Source organism: Pagrus pagrus (genome assembly GCF_965226575.1).
Source record: "Pagrus pagrus genome assembly, chromosome: 3".
In the NCBI taxonomy this organism is placed as follows: domain Eukaryota; kingdom Metazoa; phylum Chordata; class Actinopteri; order Spariformes; family Sparidae; genus Pagrus; species Pagrus pagrus.
The window spans coordinates 31,629,622-31,649,827 of NC_140187.1; the positions used below are offsets into that span (position 1 = coordinate 31,629,622).

At 40.4% G+C, this 20,206-nt stretch overlaps 1 protein-coding gene across 4 annotated transcripts in view; it reads right to left on the bottom strand.

Annotated features, from left to right (window-relative positions):
• The window catches only part of iqsec1b (IQ motif and Sec7 domain ArfGEF 1b), a gene marked incomplete at its 5' end in the record, with an annotated part of 214,786 nt that extends 195,287 nt beyond the window's left edge, over positions 1-19,499 (bottom strand). For 3 of the 4 annotated variants that reach the window (XM_084348723.1, XM_084348722.1, XM_084348721.1), the window contains one exon: positions 18,789-19,497. In XM_084348723.1, the coding sequence (XP_084204849.1) occupies positions 18,789-19,069 (281 nt within the window). Of the gene's footprint in view, positions 1-18,788 lie in introns of all 4 variants that reach the window. The other variant, XM_084348729.1, reaches the window with a different exon arrangement.
• Positions 19,500-20,206: the final 707 nt, after the last annotated feature.

A 20,206-nucleotide genomic window follows, 5' to 3' on the forward strand; every position in this document is an offset into this window, starting at 1 on the left:
CATTTGCAGCCACTGTAGTTTAATGAAAATCAAAATTAATCAACTACACATTGGCCTGTGCATTGTAAACACCCTAACGCAGGGGTCTCAAACTGCCAGCTCCGGTCACTCCCGGAACCCCCTCTCCCCATCCAGCCCCGACCTGATCCCATAAATATAGTGTAATCCGGCCCACAAAATTATTTTATTTAATTAGCATTTTCTTAATTGTTTTACACCAATTTATACTACACCTTCATACGCAATTGAAATAGAAACACAGTTCTATGTAAATAAAAAAAGTGTCTACAGTACAAAACAGCAGTCATTTTCCATATTTGTAGACAGCGGATATGTCAGGGAGTAGTTTTATACATTCGGTGGGAGTAATGACCAAGAAGGAGCTGTGAGATGAAGAGCTCCAGGCAACATCTCCAACTTCTCAGTCAGGTAATCCTTTTCCCCCCGTTGATATTATCAGGTTACCTGTTATCACGGAGTGTAAATCCGACATATTGCCAAATAGGCTTTTCGATTTGACAACAAATCCTCCGCCATCACCTTGTCAGTCATTTCTCTGAACTCTCTCCATGTTAAAAGTTCAATGTGACTCCTGTTACTCTGTGTTGTGACTTTTATGCTGGCCCCGCTGCTGCACGGAGTAGAGGCTCTGGCAGTTTGTAATTGCAGCGTCTGTCATCAGACTATTGATTTTCTTTTTTAAGTAAAATGATGGTGGAGACGGTGGGCAAGTAATGTAATTGGCGTAACTAACTAGAAAAGCGCCTACACGGCAAGCCTAGTGCAAGGTTTGAATACAGTAAGTAATTTATGAGGAAATAAAGATTTTCACTGTTAAAAACCTAATATCCATACAGATGTATACTTCTCTTTGAATTTGGAAAGGTCTGCACTAACTGAACTTGAAAGCTAATCATATAAAATGTATACAAACTGCTGTTTGCATTTTTGTATTATTATGTAAATAACGGAAATAAAAATGAAAATGTCAGAAATGTTATTCTTGTAGTACTTGTACACTGTAGTGGCCCTCCTATAAGATGACAATACCAGCAGTGGCCCCAAGCTAAATTGAGTCTGAGACTCTGCCCTAACGCTTAAAGGTGCTATTTGTAAGACAAATAGATTTTTGTGTCTCACTCCTAGCTTGTCAAATACTGATGCTTTGGAATGATGGCCGACCCGTCCTACAAGCAAAGCGTCATTATTTGACAAGTCGGGAGTAAGACTAAGAATTTTTTCTGTCTACGTACGTAGCACGGTCGGCCTGTGCAGGCATCACAAAAATCGAGGTCACGAGTCTCAGAAGCAGCAAACCATGCAATGCAGTATGGGTCAAAGGACTTAATGTGGCAAATGGCTCCACAGCGCCCCCTACAAAATTTAAACCAGGTAGCCCTTATGGTACATTTCACCTGCACATATGAAATGTGGTAGCTGCTTGTATCAAATCAATATGTACAAAAACCCTCTTTGTGTCAAAACCGAAACCCAACAGGAAGCCAGGCATTATGAATTGAGGTTTTACAGTAATGCCATTTACAGGCGATGTACTTCAACAAACTCCTATTTATATTTATATTCCAATATAGAGTGTCATAGTGCCAGTGGCAGCCAGAAATGAGTCTTTAACCAGTGATGTACTCCTCGTCTGTACTCTTCCTAGAAGGTTGACCAAATCTACCTGAAATTTGCTCAAACAATCCTTACGCTCATAATAACATTGTATGGTGAACACTGTGACTTGTTATTAGATCACGTTGATGTGGCAACGCCTGAGTTGCAATGAAACAGGACATTGCTGTAGCTTGACTGTGCATGTCCAATCTTTCCCAAATTTGATGTGTTTGATCAGAGTCCCAGCCATAGAATCAGTTAAACTGATTACACCACCTACTGGCAAATGGAAGTCTTTTGTGATAATCATCATTTGATTTACATGACATTTACAGAGTGTGGTGTACCCTTACTTTACTTGATCCTAACATGTAATTTGTGAGTGTTCTCTAACGCCAGATTGGGGACAGAGAAATCACATTTAACTCCTTTGCGCAATGTCCAAAACACATGAAGATTCAGAGGCATGTCAAACTGTCCGTGTTTGTCCACTGGTCTGCGGTTGTAGCACGCCCTGACTCATGCAGGGGTGAGAGAGCCTGTTCATCACTGCTTGCAATTGTAATTACTTTTCTTCTTCACTTTTCTTCTTCCAAATGAATATCTTTTTTGAGGACCTGAACATGCTCAAAAACTCATGAAACTTTGCACAAAATTCAAAAGTGCTGGAAATTTACTGCTCTTTAGCGCCCCCTAAAATACAGGACCTGGGACTACTTTCACCCACATGTATGAAATTCAGTACACGTGTCTATCGCACCTAGAACCTGCCAATTTGAATTTAGTGCTCATTTTTTGGTGATTTGTACGTTCATCCATCCATCCATTATTGTCCACTTATCCTGCATCTGGTTGCCTTGGCAGCAGGCTCAGTAGGGTGTTCCAGACCCTGTTCCCCACCAATGCTGTCCAGCTCCTCCTAGGGGATCCCGAGGTGCTCCCAGGCCAGATGAGATATGTAATCTCTCCAGCTGGTTCTGGGTCTGCCCCAGGGTCTCCTCCCAATTGGACGTGCCCAGAAAACCTCTCAAGGGAGGTAGCCGGGAGTCATCCTGATCAGTCCCTTTTAAAGCATATGAATGGGACCAAGTACAAGAAAAAATGGCATTGGTTGATTAATTTCAAACAAAGGAGATAGTGTAACTGTTCAATTACCTTTTAAAAAGTTTTAGGAAATCTACATTGCAACATTTATTGGAAATTTAGGTTAAATTTGGCTACCAATTATAATTAATGATTATCAGAGATAACTATGAATTACATTATGTAATTAAATGTAATTGACATTTTATCACCTTAAGAGCACCACCATGAAGAAGGAAAATGATGCTGGCAGTTCTTTAGCTGCTGAACCAAGCATGGGGACTTTTTTATCCCAATGTTGACAGTGGCGTCCACGCTTGACAGTGTTCGATAAAAACTTGGGGGAAAACTGGTCGCTCCTTTCCTTTGCAGAGGTAGTCGCTCAGGGCAACATTTTATTTGTTAACCATAACCAAGAAGCTCAATTCCTGCTGCACCAATGGCACAGAATGACCATAATACATCTGTGGGGAGTTGATAGGTTTGCTGATCAATACTGCTGACTCAACAACAAATCGTTGTCAATGATAGACGTTGTCAATGACAGTTGGGCTGCAAAGGTTCCAAGACATTTCAGCTAAAGAAGCTAAGAAGCCAAAAACAAGTAAACAAGTTGACTCCTTTAAAGGCTGTTGACATTTCTAATGGTGTTACAGGGTCATGTACGCATTTAAAATCCTTTGAAATATACCAAACCCTGTCAGCCACATCAGACAGTGTGTTTATAACAGAAAATGGAGCATACTAGCAGGCAGCAGGTCATTCAGGCACCTCTGAGAGGCTTGTCAGAGTGGAAGGGAGTGGAGTTGGAATCGCTGCCCTTTTCACCCTGCAGATATGTCTGTGTTTTGTTTACTGGCCCATTGGTCGGCAGCTTGCTGAGCCATTCTGGAGCGTCACAGAGCCGAGACCAACTCCACCCGAGGACATCTCTAACACATTTGCAACAAGGTTACAATCAAAACTGCCTTGTGGCAAAGATACAAATAGTACCAAACCCCACATGCGCACACGCACACACACACACAAACACACACACACCCTAAATGCATCCATTTGCAAACTGTATGTAAGTGCAAAGTGAGATGTATATATTCCTAAACTTTCCTGTAATGTAATTGCAATAACCAGCTTAAAAACAGATTATTAGTAACTGATTCAAATATGATGCACTGAAGTCGAGAGTTGAGTGTTCTTGCCAGATCAGAGTGAATGCAAGCAGATTAAAGCCTCGTTTATGGCAGGGCACTTAACACTTTGGATGAGTGTCATAAAAGACCATTACAAGACTATTTAAAATGGAAAAGGAACACCTGGAGAATGTTGTTATGTCTTGGACATTGTCATATTCTGTTGTACAATGTAATTGGGTAACAAACAAGCTGTCAGAGGGATATATGTGCCAATCCAGATGATATAACTAAACAAACAGGCTAGAGGGTAGCATCTGGTTACCATGGAGACAACTGAACCTTTGGCCGAAGCATAAATTGAAAACGTCATGCTGCTCTTAAATTTCTGTCAAGCAAATCTCATCAGTGTCGAGTGCCATACCATAAATCTGACTTAAGTGTGAATACAGCTTTGTGACGGACTGGACAGCGTTCATGTCAGCACGGAAACGGGCACATTTTAATGCTCCATTCCAGCCAGTGTTACTTCTCAAATAGAGAATGGGAGCATGGTTAATAATTGGACGTAAACCAGAATGCAACCAGACTGATCAATAACATTAGCATTGATAGCAATAGCATGGATATTAGCATGGTTAGCGATAGCATAGATATTAGCATGCTAGTGATAGCTGTCACTGTAACATAAGGTCCTGTCGGGTATTGAGGAGCTGCAGAGTTTATTCATTGTCTAACTGTAACCTGCACTGTACATTCACCACTACTGGACAACTTCAATGCTTTACTATCCTTCTGCTCAGATTAACAACACTTGTTGCTTTCTCGCTCAACCATGCACACACACACACATACACACACACCAGTTATGTTTTGCAGTGTCACCTATGATGTTCCCCCCATGTGGTGCGAGCATGTGCAAAAAATTATATATTTTATTCCAACCAGAAAGAAATGATCGGAATAAGTGTTTTCATGTCTAATATTTCCCCATTGATCAGAATATCAATGGTTTACACCACCTTTCTCGATCTGATTGAAAATTCATTCAGATCAGGCCGGATCAGATCAGTCTTTTATGAGGTGTTGACATGAGGCATTTTTATCCTAGTTGGGTGTTTATTCTGATTATTAGTGGAAAATTAGGGTCCATCTAAACACAGCAAATGTCTCTCATTTTTGAGACACTACCAGTCCCTCTACAGCTTCCCAAAAGCTTGGGAATTAACAGAAGGAACAGCTGATAAACTACTCCCAACTCGTTTCCTTTGGAGAGTTTATAACTACAGCTACATTTAGTTTTGATGATTAAATGTGCCACAATATTTTTTACAGTGACATTACTGCTTTCATGGAAATGTTTAAAATAACTGAAAGCAGCCTCTCTAATCATAAAATCAGAGTGTATGAACGGTGTGAACCCGCCTGTGTAAGCACATCTAATGTGCCCTTTAAATAGCAGGAAACAGACTGCAGCTTTGACTTGACAGCTTTTTGTTGGTCTATGTCAAAGTATATTTGCTATTTACACAACGTGGACGCTAGGTGTGATAATTACAACTGTGTCACTCTGAAATTTGCAATGACACTGCGCCAAGCGTAAGATATAGCCCTGTGGCTTAACATTGTCAGGAAAGGATTCAGAAAAATATGAAATATCAAAAATAACGGCAACATACTGTACACTGGAGGGGGGCTTTATGTATTAGTACAACAGGGCATCAAGGTGGATTTATTAGTGTCAAAAATCTACAGTTTCCATTTTGTATCTCAGTTTCTTTTCAATATTGGGGATTTCTATAATAATATTAGAACTATGGTGCTTCAGGCCTTTGCAGGTGTGTGAAACCTCTATCATTCTTGTCCCAAACATTTAGCTGTGGAAATTCACTTTAATCATAACGTCATTTTTATATGAGCAATACAGACTACATCAACACCTGTCCTAAAGTCTATTTCTATTGTACTAATTTCATTAAAAACACATAAATCCAAAATGTCTGTGAGGTGACATTTTCAGCATTTTCCCATACTCTGTTATGATCTTTTTATACTAATAAAATCAAGTTGAATGACATGATGTCTCACAAACACAAACAGGATAACCAAAAACATGGTTTATAAGTTCGACTAAGCAAAGGCATTAAGATAGCAGTTCTAGATTTCAAACAGTAAAGCCATTAAATGTTCTCTGTAATTCAGCTGTGAATTGTGTTTAGCCGCTTTTCTTTCCAAGATTAAAATATTATAGTTGTTTATAGTCTGTGGCTGCAACTCAGGATTATCTTCATTATAGATTAATCTGTTGATGATTTTTGATTTATCATGTAGTCTTCAAAACGTCAGAAAATAGTAACATGTGGGTGTTTGCAATTTGCCTGTTTTGTCAGAAATGAGAAAGAAATCCAAAGCAATAAAACTTAAAACTGACATTTAAGATAAGCCTTCATTGATTCCCAGAGGGGAAATTTGGTTGATGGCGCAGCACAAGGAGAGAAATGACTACAGATAGAAGAGAAAATAAGCACTAATTAAGAGGTAGGCCTTAATAAAACTCAAATAGGAATAGAAGTAAAAATAGAAACTTTACGAGAGCAATTAAAGACAAAATTACAAGGTAAAATAACAACGGTGTGATTAATAGCAGCAGAGTCAGCAGGTCTAGTATATGTAATATAAAGTGTTCTTAATTCATAATAAAAAGTCCAGACAAAAGTCTAAAAAACAAGACAACAGTTCAAATCCTTTAAGCATTGCTTTTCTGTTTGACATATGACCAAAATGACTTTTAGTTTCAGCTCTACAATAATCAGACTTTGAGCAGGTTTTGGTCAATGATGTGTTTCCACAATTACTCGGACCTTATTTGACAAACTGACATGACTACATGTCACACAGAATATTCCTAACACCAACAGTTTCATGTAACTTGAGGTAATGAACCACCTTGTTACTACTGTCTGGTATTTCATGGGCTGGACTGAAAAATTGGGTGCAAAACCACACAAATAGGCGAGGTCTTAACAGCAGTGCACCCAAGGTCATTGGTATGCAATTATACGACTGCAGAATTGAAGTGTCGCTGTGAAGAGAGGCAACCCAACACAGCTCTTGATTTAGCAGTCAATCTTGTCTCCAGCCCTCACCTATGGATCTACGGGTGGGTATCAAGAGAATTAAATAAAATTAGACAGCAGCAGTGGAAATAAGGTTATGATGGGTAGATGGTCTCAGTCTAGATGACTGGGTGGGTTGTTCTGATGCGGATACCAGTATCAAAAATGCCTCAGATACTGCCTAAAATGCTGGAACCAGTATTGGGGAGTATACAAGTGTATGTCCTGTCACTCCCCACCCCCTGCTGTGCTCAACTTTGGTGCTTCCTTGTGGGGAGTCTGTATAACAAATGTCAACGCTGTACATAGTCTAAATTCATGTAATAAATTATTCCATGAGCGTTGAACTGAACTCACAATTATTACAAAAAGTTTGTAAATAGTAGGGTTGGCACATTGATCACTAAAGTCAGTACAAACGATACTTTTTGTTGTTTCTGTTACAATGCCTGCAATGATTATTATGTTATTATTATTATTATTATCCAATCCTATATCTAAAAACGTTTATTTTCCATGTAACGATACTTGAAGGAGCTGGTGTCATTTCAGCCACGCTTTCCCACATACTCGACCTCTGATAGAGAAAACCCACTATAAGCTGAGTGGAAAATCTTTGCCTCGAGAGCAGGACTAGTTTTCAGCGTACTGGATGATGTGAAATGGAATGGAACACATCCCTCTGTGCCGTCAATACATCAATATCGGCTCCATGGCTTCCATGATGGTTTTAGCCCGAAACACAAACCGTGTCGATGTCAAAAATGTTTAAAACATTTCAGCTATGAAAAACATTCACAGAGGTTTTTTTTATAAGCAGGTAATGGGTTACTTAGACATCAACATATGCCAAGGCCACAGAGTCGAGATTTCACTTTGAAAAGAAAAAGGCATGAAAATATTTGTAGGTTTTTTTTTCATTTCCCTTCAAATCCCACCATGTGGCTTCACAAGATAACAGCTCCCCTGGGTTGTTGGGTTGTTGGGTTTCATGAGGATTACTGAAGTTATGCTTGATCATAACAGTGAACCAACAAACCTAAAAAATGCTCTTCTATGTGCAACGGAGTTACAAATTAATCATAATCAGTATAAACTGAGTAACAAAACAAAGCGTTTTAAATGTCTGCAAGGACAGCTTTCTGTGCCATTACCCATCTGGGCCTATGCTTTATCAGAAAAATGAAATGTTAGGACACGAAGACTTTGATATATGGTAACAAAAGACAAATTATTTTCAAAACACCATTAGACCAAACCTCAAAAACACAGAAAATGTCGACATGAAAGCCTCATGACATCCCAGAGAGAAATTTGCCTGCAGGTATTCTTCTGTCTACACGGAGCTCTTTTTCACTCACATCTGACCTTTAGATATTCTGAGCTATGGGACAGATAACATATATCTGATCGCCAACTCTAAAATGCACATTTGTCGGACAGGAAGACTAGATTACTCCACTATGGTTTGTATTATGGGGCAATAGCACACATTATCATTAACACTACAGATCATGGTCCTAGTATCCTAGAATCTAGCCACACTTTTGTGATTAGTTGGTGGATACTTTAGATCTTAGCTTTCTCCTGATCTTCGTCCTTCGATAATTGCTATCTGCTGCTACCAAGTCCGATCAAATACTTACATTGATTATATAGAGGCATCCAAGACGCACACTGATACTTGGTTACTTACTTAGATAATTGCTGTAATGGGCATGAGGCCACAGACAGAAGAGAACAGTGATGAACCAAGCAAGTTCATCCTTTATTGATGCAACTTTGGGCAAAATTAGGAGTGCTTGATTTGTTGCAGCAGTTCTCCCTATGCAAAAGTGTGAGAATTATTGTCAAAGTGTGTGTGTCATGCGATTCATCTTGAAGCCCTACAATCACCACAGGCCTCTGGCAGAATGACAGCTGAGCTGTGGCAGTGTTGTGAGACAGAGAGTCAACAAACAAGTGCCAAGTGATGATCACAAAACAGCTTGTTCATAAGAAAAGTTGCTACTATGCAAAGATAACAGCTGCTCTGACTCCATTTAGTCAAAGATCAAAACGCTGGAAAACAAAAGAGCTCGTTTCTCTCACAGGAGAAGTGACAGGAAGAAAAATCGGTGTGTTAAACTCAACATGCAGTCATCACCCTGCACAACAGACACATTTGTTGTGTTTATCGTGTGTGTATATCATGTCCTCCACAAAATATCCCCTGCAGCAGTTGTTTTGTTAATGACAACACATCATCCCGAGGAAAGTAAATCCCTACTGACACATTCAAGTCATTGCTCCCACTGGCATAACTGTAAACCTTAGGCGCTAGATGAAACTGCAATTCCAGATCGTTCCACAATGAGCCTTTAGGTCCTCTGTGACATAATGGATGAGCGGCGGTCAAGGCAGTCTCAAAGATAGGTCCTGCACCTGGCAGAGAAATGGCTTCAGCTGAGTGGTAGATTGGCCTCCATTTACACACCTGATAAAATCCTACAGCCAAGGGCGTTTGGCGTAATCCATTCAGCTGAATACCAGTACTGTTCTACACAAGTTGCGCTCACAGCAAGCAGTAAAGAAGTTCACAGGGGTGCTTAATAAGTTACACATGCAAAAAAATGAAGCATAGCGCAAATTCATGCAGGACACGGAAGTCATAAGCCCAAGCTGTAGTCAGCTGACAGTCGGCTGATCAGGTCAGCATCAGTCACTGACCAATCATATCCATTCTTTCGAATAAGGCGGTCTATTTAAATCTAAGCTGTCAAACATTGACCTCTCCTTCAACACTGCTGCACCCACAACTCTGCTGCCGGCAAGCTTGCCACCACCACCCCAGCCTACACCTGCTTAGTCTGAGTCTAAAATGGCTTCTAATTTATCTAGTGCTTGGATCTACTCCTGCGGGGGGCATTCATTGTGCTCCCTGGAGTGACTTAGCATGCTGCTCGTCAAATTCAGGGAGCTTTTGGAGCGGAGCCTTCAGCGCCAAGCCTAACTGTATGCTATTTGTCGCAATAAATGGTTTTAATCAATGACGAGAGTGTTCCTGAATGAAAAACTTTTAAAGTGCAACTTCTTGGACATTGAAATTAATCAAAAGCAGTATGCTAGTACATGACCCATACATCATCATCTAAGTCTCTGACGCATATATCTTTAGAGAACCAATAGCTACTGTACTTAACCCATTACCAGTTATTTCCCATTCTCCTCCAGCTTTGGCTTTCCTTCATTACAGACATTGGGCCTCAAGCAAGAACATTTTTGATTCTTGTCGTAATTTGCTCTTTAGGGATGCATTCATCAAGCTTTTCTGGTCCCAATCCTGATTTGAGTCCTTTCATTCTGGCTACATGCAGATACCAAGTCCAATCAAATATGTATATTTTAATAAATGTGAATTAAATATACATCTAACACATTGAAATAACAGCTGAATCATCCTTAATCTGACACACCTCATATCATGAGCTACTTGATCCAAAACTGAACTTCCTGATTCAAAACTACTATGCTGATATAATTTAATTATTGATAAGATATGGATGAAAGTTTAATGAGAAAATGTGTCTCCTGAAATTAACTTGATACAGTCAGAAAGAAGACGTCTCACTCTGTTGAAGTTGTTGAGACCTCAAAAAAACCCAGTCCACTCGCGGTTTTAAAGTGATGTAACAGAATGAAGCTTGTTTTACCATTCAAACCATCTTTACAGTCCAGACACTGACTGCAGAGAGCACTTTCACCTGACAACAGCCAAGTATTATTATTCACATATGTAGCATTACCTCAGATTTGATGTTTTGATCCCCCCTTCTACACGTCAAATCTCAGTGTTCACACTTTCCATTTCCACCGACTTCGTCACAACACGGGTGCTCACACTGAATGCCATGAGCACAAAAATGACGACAAAAAAGAGAAAAGTAGAAATACTTGCGGATGAAGCTGAATCGCTCTGTGAGTTCATTGATTAGTCCGAAAAGGAATCATCAACTTTCATGATAATCAACAAAGCAGAAAAATGCCAAGTTTTCTATGGTTTCAGCTTCTCTAAAGGTGCCTCTTTTCTATCATGTAGTGTCAGATGTACACAGAACATCGTGTTTGACAATTTTTTGACAGGTTGTCAACAAACTAAATATTTTAGTGAATAATTAGTTGAAAAACTAATTCACAGAATTATTGCTAATGATAAGATCCATTTGCAGGAGCCTATTTTGTGCAATTCCACTTTAAACAGACAACAAGAAGAGCCTGGATCTGCAGAAGGCTAAGAATGTGTAGACAATATGGTCTGTGTGTTCAGCTATCATAGCAGGGTGTCAGTCAGCTACATCATGTAAAAATACTACTCAGTGTTAGAACAAGCTATAACAGCCAACGCTAAATCAAACTATACTGCTTTTAAAGGCTTTGCATGTTGTTTTTTGAGTTAAAGCTGGGGTCGGTCAGTCTGTAGGAACCAGCAAGAGCAAGCAACATTTTTAAAGCTTTGACCAAAAAAATACCACCACCACCTCCCTTCAGGCCTCCCACCAGAGCCACTCGTCCAAAACAAATGAACATGTACTGTCTGAGTTCTGTCCGATACCGCCTGCGCCGTAGCTCTTGCTGACCAGCTGAGAGATGTGTGTCTAGTTCACTACGTTCCACAAGCTCTCTTAGCTTTTTAGTCTAATAAATACATGAATAAACAAATCTGTTAAAGACATGACGATAAGACATTTTCTACGAATGAAACAAAACTTACCAACCCAAGCTTTAGTAAAGTATGTTTCTTGGGCTTTAAAGATCCACACAATACGTATGGTGTGAAATGTTGACTGTAAATAAAACTGGATCTGTTCATGATGAAAACTCAGGGTGCCTTGCCTCATAGATCAACCATTTCTTGGCGCGAGTTCAAGAAACAAAAATCTAATTTGTACTGTTCTGCTCCAGTAAACAATATTCCATGCTCACACTGCCACAAGATTATCAATAAGCACAACTCAGCACAGAGCCAGTGACCAACTCTCAGAAGGATCTGATGTGGTAATATTTCAAGGAAAAGTCAAACTTATTTAAATATTAATATGGGTTACTCTATGGAAGAATGTGACAAGGAAAGCCCATGGCAGTATAACATCAATGTTTCCAATGTGACAAATATCTTACTTCCTCAAAACATGAATCCGTTCAAACTATCACTTTTGTGCTATCACCAAAAAGGTTTTTGAAAAGCTGGTGCAATCTCAGGACATTTACTATCAAAGAAATCATAACACAACATAGTTTGCTTATTGTCACTACAGAAGAAAACACATTTTTAATTGGAAATCATATCAGATTGACATTCAACCCAACAGTGAAGTCATTATGAGTGGCAAACTTTTTTCCTGTTAATTTGGATTAATTAACTTTTCAATCTCATATCATGATTTCACACCAGGGGGCAAATTCAAAGCAATATCATAAAAAAAATGTTGGATACGTTTGAGGGAAATATTTCTAAAATGAAAGGAGCTGCGACACAGGATCTTTTATATTCAGCTTTCATTTAATGCAGTCATGCAGTTTGTGTTGTTTGTGTTCACCTCGTAAGAATTTATTTCTTCACTTTGCATTTGGCAATACATCAAGCTCTCATTAGCATTAGCCTGTCCAGCCTGTATGATAAATTACCAGATTCTTCCCCTTCTGATGTTTTTATTAACTCTCTAGCAGCTACACATAATCACATAGGATATTTAAAAAAACAGGAACAAGAAGCAACATACAGCATACAGGGTGTTATATAATGAGAATAAATACTGACAGATCATAAAATCTAGCATATCTCTTTTACCTCCAACACCCTTCATGAATATTTGACTCCAAAACATATTCTCCTTTTGAAAGTGTATTTATTCTTCTCATCTTCTGTATTCAAATGGCAGCCTGTCAAGAACCCCCTCAGGCTTTAGAATCTACAGTGTTCTTTGTGTGAAATGCATTTTTGCTGTGGCTTAAAAGCATCACAAACAGCATATAGTTCACAGCTTGCCCTCAGCAACTGTGGCATATGTGCTCATAGAGTCAACACTTTGGTATATTCCAGAACAATTCTCATGGCAGTGTTCACTTCTTTGACTCCTGATCCACTGCGGACTGTGAGCTGCTGACCAACAAGTCCTCACTGAAAAAAAAATAATTCTCAGAGGAAGAGCTTCGATATGGGTATAGGGTTTGTTCATTCTATGTGTCTATAGGTTAATGTGTTGTGATGGAGTTCCTCCTACCGACTATGGCTCTAATGCTCGACAACAGCTGCTGTATATGCTCCAGAGAGCGTCTCTGTGCTTTTTTTATGTATTATATGGTATCACAGGAAATCTGTGTTCTGAAATATGGATATCATGTGGATAAATAAAGGTTGATTAAAAAATTTTTAAAAAAAGAATAGTTATTTACATTATCAATTCATCTGCTGATTTTATTTTCAATTAATCAATTCGCCAATAAAAATGTCAAATGGTAAAGAAAATTTTTTTTGGTGTTTTTCCAAGCAAAATATAATAATGTACCAAGGAGTAAATGTTGATTGCACGATGTAATGGTTACAGAATGATAAAAATTGGATTGGTAGCCTTTAAACCTTGCTTTCACCATGTTATTTTGTCAGCCACCAGGCACAAAATCTCTGTAAAGTGAAGGCTGACTGGTGATCGAGTCAGGCTGGCAGCCTACCATATTTCTATCTGCCTTCACATCTCCATTACAGACTAAATAAATTAATTAACTAAATCAATGAATAACCTCATGTTTTGTCCTGTGTTGTTGGCAGTTGATACTCTGAGTATAGCGGTAAGTGACCTAGTTGTCTTTGCAACAGCATCACAACACTAATACCACTTCAAAACTCTGGGGGGCCGAAGTCATCTGTTTGCACATTAAAACATTTGTTTAATTGATTGATAGACTAATTATTTCAGCTCTAGTCCAGCAGAGCAGACATAAATAGGCCAACAGTTTATGCTAGATTAACTAAAACACTTTGGAGACAATTCAAGATGGTACAATAAGAAAAGTGTAAGATATCACATCATGTGCTTTGCTCAGTGGCATCTGGATGGTTATGACTGACTTGTTTGTCTTAGTCACTTCTAAGTAAAATTTAAGTTAAGTTGATGTCAACCAACAAATTGTCCTCACTATCTACAAGGCTGCTGCCTATTTACAAGAGTGGATCACCCAGACCACCATGGGCCTCAAAAACCTCAGGTTCACTGTGTGACCACTGTTTTTAGAACATTTGATTAAATGCGGATTGTGAGGAAATTTCTCCCACCAAAGTAAGGTGAGCCATCTTCCACTATCACTGACCTGAGTCTTCTTCAAGCAGGTTGGTTGTTACATGTTAAAGCATACAAACTCAGTAATCCTGAACACTAATGACACAAATGTTTTCAAACCAAACTGCCAAAGTATTCTTGATACTCCACTGTTACAGGTCATATATCTACACACACACATACCTACAGTCTGACCTTGATAAGAGCTGTGCGAGTTTGTGTGAGTTGTGAAATTTAACAGCCAAATAAAGCACAGAGTAACAGAGAATAGCAGCCCTACCACAGTGGATTAGTTCATAAAGCAGACTGCGGTGTAACAACATGCTCCCACTCTATCAAAACGGAAACACTCCTCTGATGTCTCCGAGCAGCCTTCACTCACTCACTTCACTGATTACCTTGAGTAACAGAGTGACCTGTCTTGCTGCATGGGGATAGAATAACATTATACTGTGTGTAAGTAAGTGTGTTTGTGTGTGTGTGAGAGGGCCTGAAAGGAACAGAGCTCCCCCACTGGCCCTCCAGCCAAGGCCAGGACTGTATGACCCCGGTCAACACAAAAAGAACAGCTGACGTGGCCCAACTGTTGACAGAGCACAAGGGACAGGACTCCTTCTCAGCTGTGTGTGTGTGTGTGTGTGTGTGTGTGTGTGTGTGTGTGTGTGTGTGTGTGTGTGTGTGTGCGTGCGGAGAAAGTGCTTTTAACTTAAAATATTTGCTACATTTTTTAACAACAGGGATGTACCATGTCAGGAGAATTCAAACACAGATCTGTGTACTTTGCCACTCAGGTGTTAAAAGGCCACGTTAGGATGTGAAATCCAGAGATGTGCTCCCATCCTCTGCTGTGCACTGGTTACTATTTATAGCCACGTACAAACGATGAGTGAGCAAATATAATAATGATGTCATAGGTTAAAAAGGCCTTACAGTACTGCGCTCGGCACAAACAAACAGAACAGGGTTACTGCTGGAGATGCAGCTGTGCATTTTATGAAGGCAGTATTTCTGAACTTGTGCTGGGACCATCAAACTATCTGTAAAACTGTAGAGCTAATCATTAACCGCCGGACATGCTGCAATTTCATACTCACAGAGGCAGGAGGAGGATGGAGGGAGTGAAGGAAGCTATCATGGCACCACTCGCACACAGTTAGACGATAGAAACTTATCAAACGTCAGAGATCTTGACAAACCGTTTCCCACTCTGCTATCTCTGGTTGTATTGGAGCACTGCAGGCAATGTTGCAAATCAATGAGCAGGATGGTTTTATGGCAACAGTGGATTTACAGGGTTTTACAGGATTTACAGCTTTTGGAGACTTTTTTTTTTCCCAAAGAAAGTCTGTATTACAAACTCAAGGTGTGGGGTTTGGAAGAACTGCCCATTCAAGAGGCTAGGGGGTCTGATTAAGATGTATCCAGTTGCTTTACGAGAGATGCAGCCTCATCCATAGGGTTTTAGTTGTATATGTTATTTTACATATTGTATTTTTGGAAATGGTTATCGTATTGTGAAAATCTCATACAGTTGCAACCCTAATCCATAGGAGAGATTAAAGGGATACCATGATATCTCTGCTGCGCTGCTTTGATTTGGACCATTTTTTCTTAAATCTCCCAGTATGTGAAAGTGCAATACTGAACCACTTGAGAAGTGCTGTAACATGTTTCATTCACTGCATAAGCTACTTTATTTATGAAGTTTCCCAATTGACTTTCCAAAAAATCTACCATCTCAAATTTAGTGCTCAAATAGATGAATAAATACAGTCATTTATAGAATATTATGAATTCTGAATCTTTCCGTATGTTTTTTTTAACAAAATATGCAATTCAAAGAAGTCAGCTTGTCCTGTAGAAAAACACTTTTATTTGATTTTTAATTAGAAGATTAACAAAAAGAATCCTTAGATTAATATTCATTTCCAGATGGAATCCAGGACCATATACTGTGTATTTTGGTCCTGTGAGGATTTTGTAGCGCATCCTCTTTAGAAATAGGACAGTATTGGTTAACTGTGCAAGCAGCTTATTATGAACCATATTTATGTTTCCTGTTAGGCAGTGACCTCCAATGGCAATAGTCATTATTACGTCAGCAAATGAGGAAGTCAGGTTCACTAATCATTATCCGTATATACATAACCACTTATCCTTTGCAGGGTCGCAAGGGGCTGGAGCCAATCCCAGCTGACATTGGGCACCAGTTCATCACAGGGCTGACATAGAGAAAAACAACCATTCACACTCACATTCACACCTACAGGCAATTTAGAGTGTCTGATTAACTTAACCTGCATGTCTCTGGACTGTGGGCGGAAAGGGGATGGGGTGGGGGAGAGAACATGCAAACTCTGCACAGAAAGGCCCTCCCCCAGCCGGGTATCAAACCTTCTTGCTGTGTTTCCCAAGTGAAGTAGTATAAAGAGCTGAGAAGTCAGCATAGGGAGGTGGTGGGTGTGGATGGTTCGGTAAAAACAGACATGACTTTCACCAAGGACACCACTGTTCGTGGCCAGTGTGAAAAAAAGTCAACGGTGAGTTATTTTAACTTACTAATGTTATGTATGTAATGTTTGTAACTTAAGTTACGTAAGTTACATACATAAGGTGTATTTTCAATCTAAAAACCTTACCAAGTAGTTTTGTTGCCTAACCAAACTGCAACCATACAATGAAGGGCTGGTACGCCTGTCACTCAAACACTCATGTTATTGTGAAAATGGTCACATCTGTCATTTGTGACTGGCAGTCAACCTACGCAGTTATTTAGGTATGGGCAATTCAGACGTGCCATTCAAACATCCACTTATAAAATTTGTTATGGGCAGAAGGTTGAAAATACAAACTAATTCCAATCTTCTCAGTGAGCTATAAACTGTGGAGAAAACAACATCGAGCGACTGAAAAATGACAAAAACCACAATTCATTGTAATAAAAAAAGGTGTTTTCCAAAAACTCCACCAACCGGAGGGCTGTTCAACAGCAGAGTGCTCAGTGTTGCCACTGGTGGCAGTCAGCTTTGATTTTTGTTTGTATTGACTTCAATGAAAATGACCCTTTTGTGTCAGAATAAGTCATGTGTTATTTTACAGGCACCTGACATTTTCACAGCTTGCAGATTTCCCTTCCATCCAGAGGGCTTGTATTTTTATTTTTTATAAGTCTTCTCATAACAAATTTTACATATGGATCTGCAGCTGAATGTGTCGGAGTTCTGGGCAAAAATCATGCAGGACCCAGATAATCAGTAAACAGTCCTGGGTCAGGGCTAGATATTGATATTCATTGGGATTAGAGCTGCATGTGTTCAGTCTATAAAATGTCAGAAAACACTGAATAAATTCCTACCAAAACTCACCAGAGCCCAGGGTGGCATCTTTGAGTTGTTAATGACATGTGACCAAGAGCATTAAACTGAAGAGAATCGATTGACATCAACATAAAACAGAGAAAAGCAGCAAATCATCTCATCAAAGAGGCAGGGCCCAGAGAATATTTAACACATGTCATATGAGCCTCCATCAATCAACTGTGATATAAAACTGACAGACTGTGATTGTTTCCATATATCACACAGCTCCTCATGACATGTATGGGCAAAAAATACAAATCACATCAATTTAAATGTTGAAAACATGCAATGTGTTTATCAGAAATCAATAAGCACTGTATGGACAGTGGCATGTGGGGAATGTGCAAAGCTGCTACTAAGCAGGCTGCCTGCTGTTGTGGATAAAACATTACACAACAGCAGGCTGAGGAGTCTGTGATTCAATGTTCTGTTAGTAGTGTGTAGGAAAAAACAAATAAATGCACTGAATTCTCCTGCTAAAATGACAAAGCCTACATGCACGCTTCCATTTATCAAAGTTAATGTTGTGGCAGCCTTGATGGAACATGTCTCTTATCAGCTCTTATAGTACCATAGGCAGCTCTCCACAGCACCTACGTCGTTTCAAAGCAGCAGCCTGCTCTGGCCGTGGGGAAACTAAGTATTATTATTATTGATAATATTGAGGGTGGGATTCAACCAGGCAGCAGGACCAAAACTTGCCTTCTGTCAACGACACACACACACACACACACACACACACTTCCTCTCTTGTCACAACAAAAAAACAGTCACACCCACTGTCCCAGACTTTTACCACACTGATACAGTATGTGCTCTCCGGACTATAATACTCGTGCTGTTAAACACACTTGCACTCGGGAGTGCGCCTAACGGGATCCATATTACGCAATACGCGTTGGAAGCGTGTGCAGCCCGTGTTAGAGCCTGAAATAATCCCTGACGATGGAGAAATTACAAGCATCCTTAAAAACATGATCCATGACAAAGTGGCGGAGAAGTGTGCGTGTGATTCGGTTGCGTGGGTCCACCTGAGCGGCATGGCAAAGATAAACACCGCCGTCCACACCTCCCTAGCCGCGGAGCAAACAGTGACACAGAGGGGAAATATAAACTTTGACAGCGTCCTGTTCCGCCAAACCATGTGGCACAAATAAACAGCCAACTTACTTTTCCTGCATGACGTTCTCCTTGATGGCTCCCAGGGTGGAGTGGTTGCCCTGCTGGAGTCTGCAGGTGGCCAGGTGACGCTGGTGCTGATCTTTCAGGCAGGCGTTTTCCTTGCAAAGATCCGTCACCTGGAGCTCCAGCTCGTCAATCCGGACCCTCTGCTTCTCCAGCAGCCCCTGCTGGGTCTCGATGATCTTATTCAGCTCCGTTAGATACTCCGCAGCCTTGCTGGGGTTCTCGGTCGGGTTCTCCATCTCGTAAAAGCCCCTTTGCCCGTCCATGAAGGCGATATCCACACAAGCAGCAAAGCGAAGCCCTCTCCCTCTCACGCACGCACACGCTCAGTAGTAGTAGCGATGTCAACCCCAGAGACCCTCCTTCGCTCCGACATGGCTGCTTTGACGTGCAGTAGTGGCAGCTTTGCTCTGAAGTTGGCCGGGTTTGGAGCTTTGCTGTCCGCTGCCAACGCGTCCACAGGCTCTGCACCGCAACAGCCGAACTAACCTCCAACCAGCCGCTCCGTTCATGGGAAAAGCGTTTAACTCTTTCGGGGCTGGAGACTGAGCGCTGCGCGTTGTTCCGCCCTCCTCCCTCCAAAGGTTCTGACTGTGTGGAGCGAGAAAAAACAAAAAACAAACACCGAGTTTGTTGAACGCATGTGCGTCCACTCAACAGGTAGGTTAAGTTTCTGCTGCGCCAAATCACAGGCGCACACTCACCTCGACACCAGCGTTCATCCGCGCATGGTGTCCGCGGTGTGTTTGTGCATGCAAGAGGTAGTACTACTGCCTCCCTCCACAGCATGTAAACAGCTGGTCCATCTGACCTGGCAGCCCAGAAAAACACCATTATGTTGGATTGATCATTTTAATCATCATGAAATACTTGTAAATGATAGACTTTTAAAGCTTAGAAAACTAAGCGCTTAGTTTTAAATCCTTTTATCAACACTCTTTATGTTAAAATGATTCTGTTGTATTTGATGGTGCTGTAAAGGGCCATTCAAGGATGGCTGGACTAAACCCCCCTCAGGGTGGGCCCAATTCACCCAACAAATTAATTTAGTAAAGCACCGTTTCTTGATGAGTCCATTTTAATTATACTGGTGCAGTGCTCATTCACAGATTATTGGTAATGTGAGGGGGTTACAGATACAGTCTTAAGACGATGCTCACAGAATCATCAGGGCTGCCTGATATTCACAATTTAAGATCTGTATGATTCAATTGGTACATTATGATCAGCACCACAACAACCACTGAGAGAGACATCCTGGAGCAGCTGATGGTGCTGCCAAGCAACATTAAACATTCTATCCCTTGAGGCTAACGCTAGCTAGCATAGCACTGTTTTTTCACACTGCAACACATTGCTACAGCAAGTTGTTGCGCCACGCTAATCTCCACTTTGTTTACATC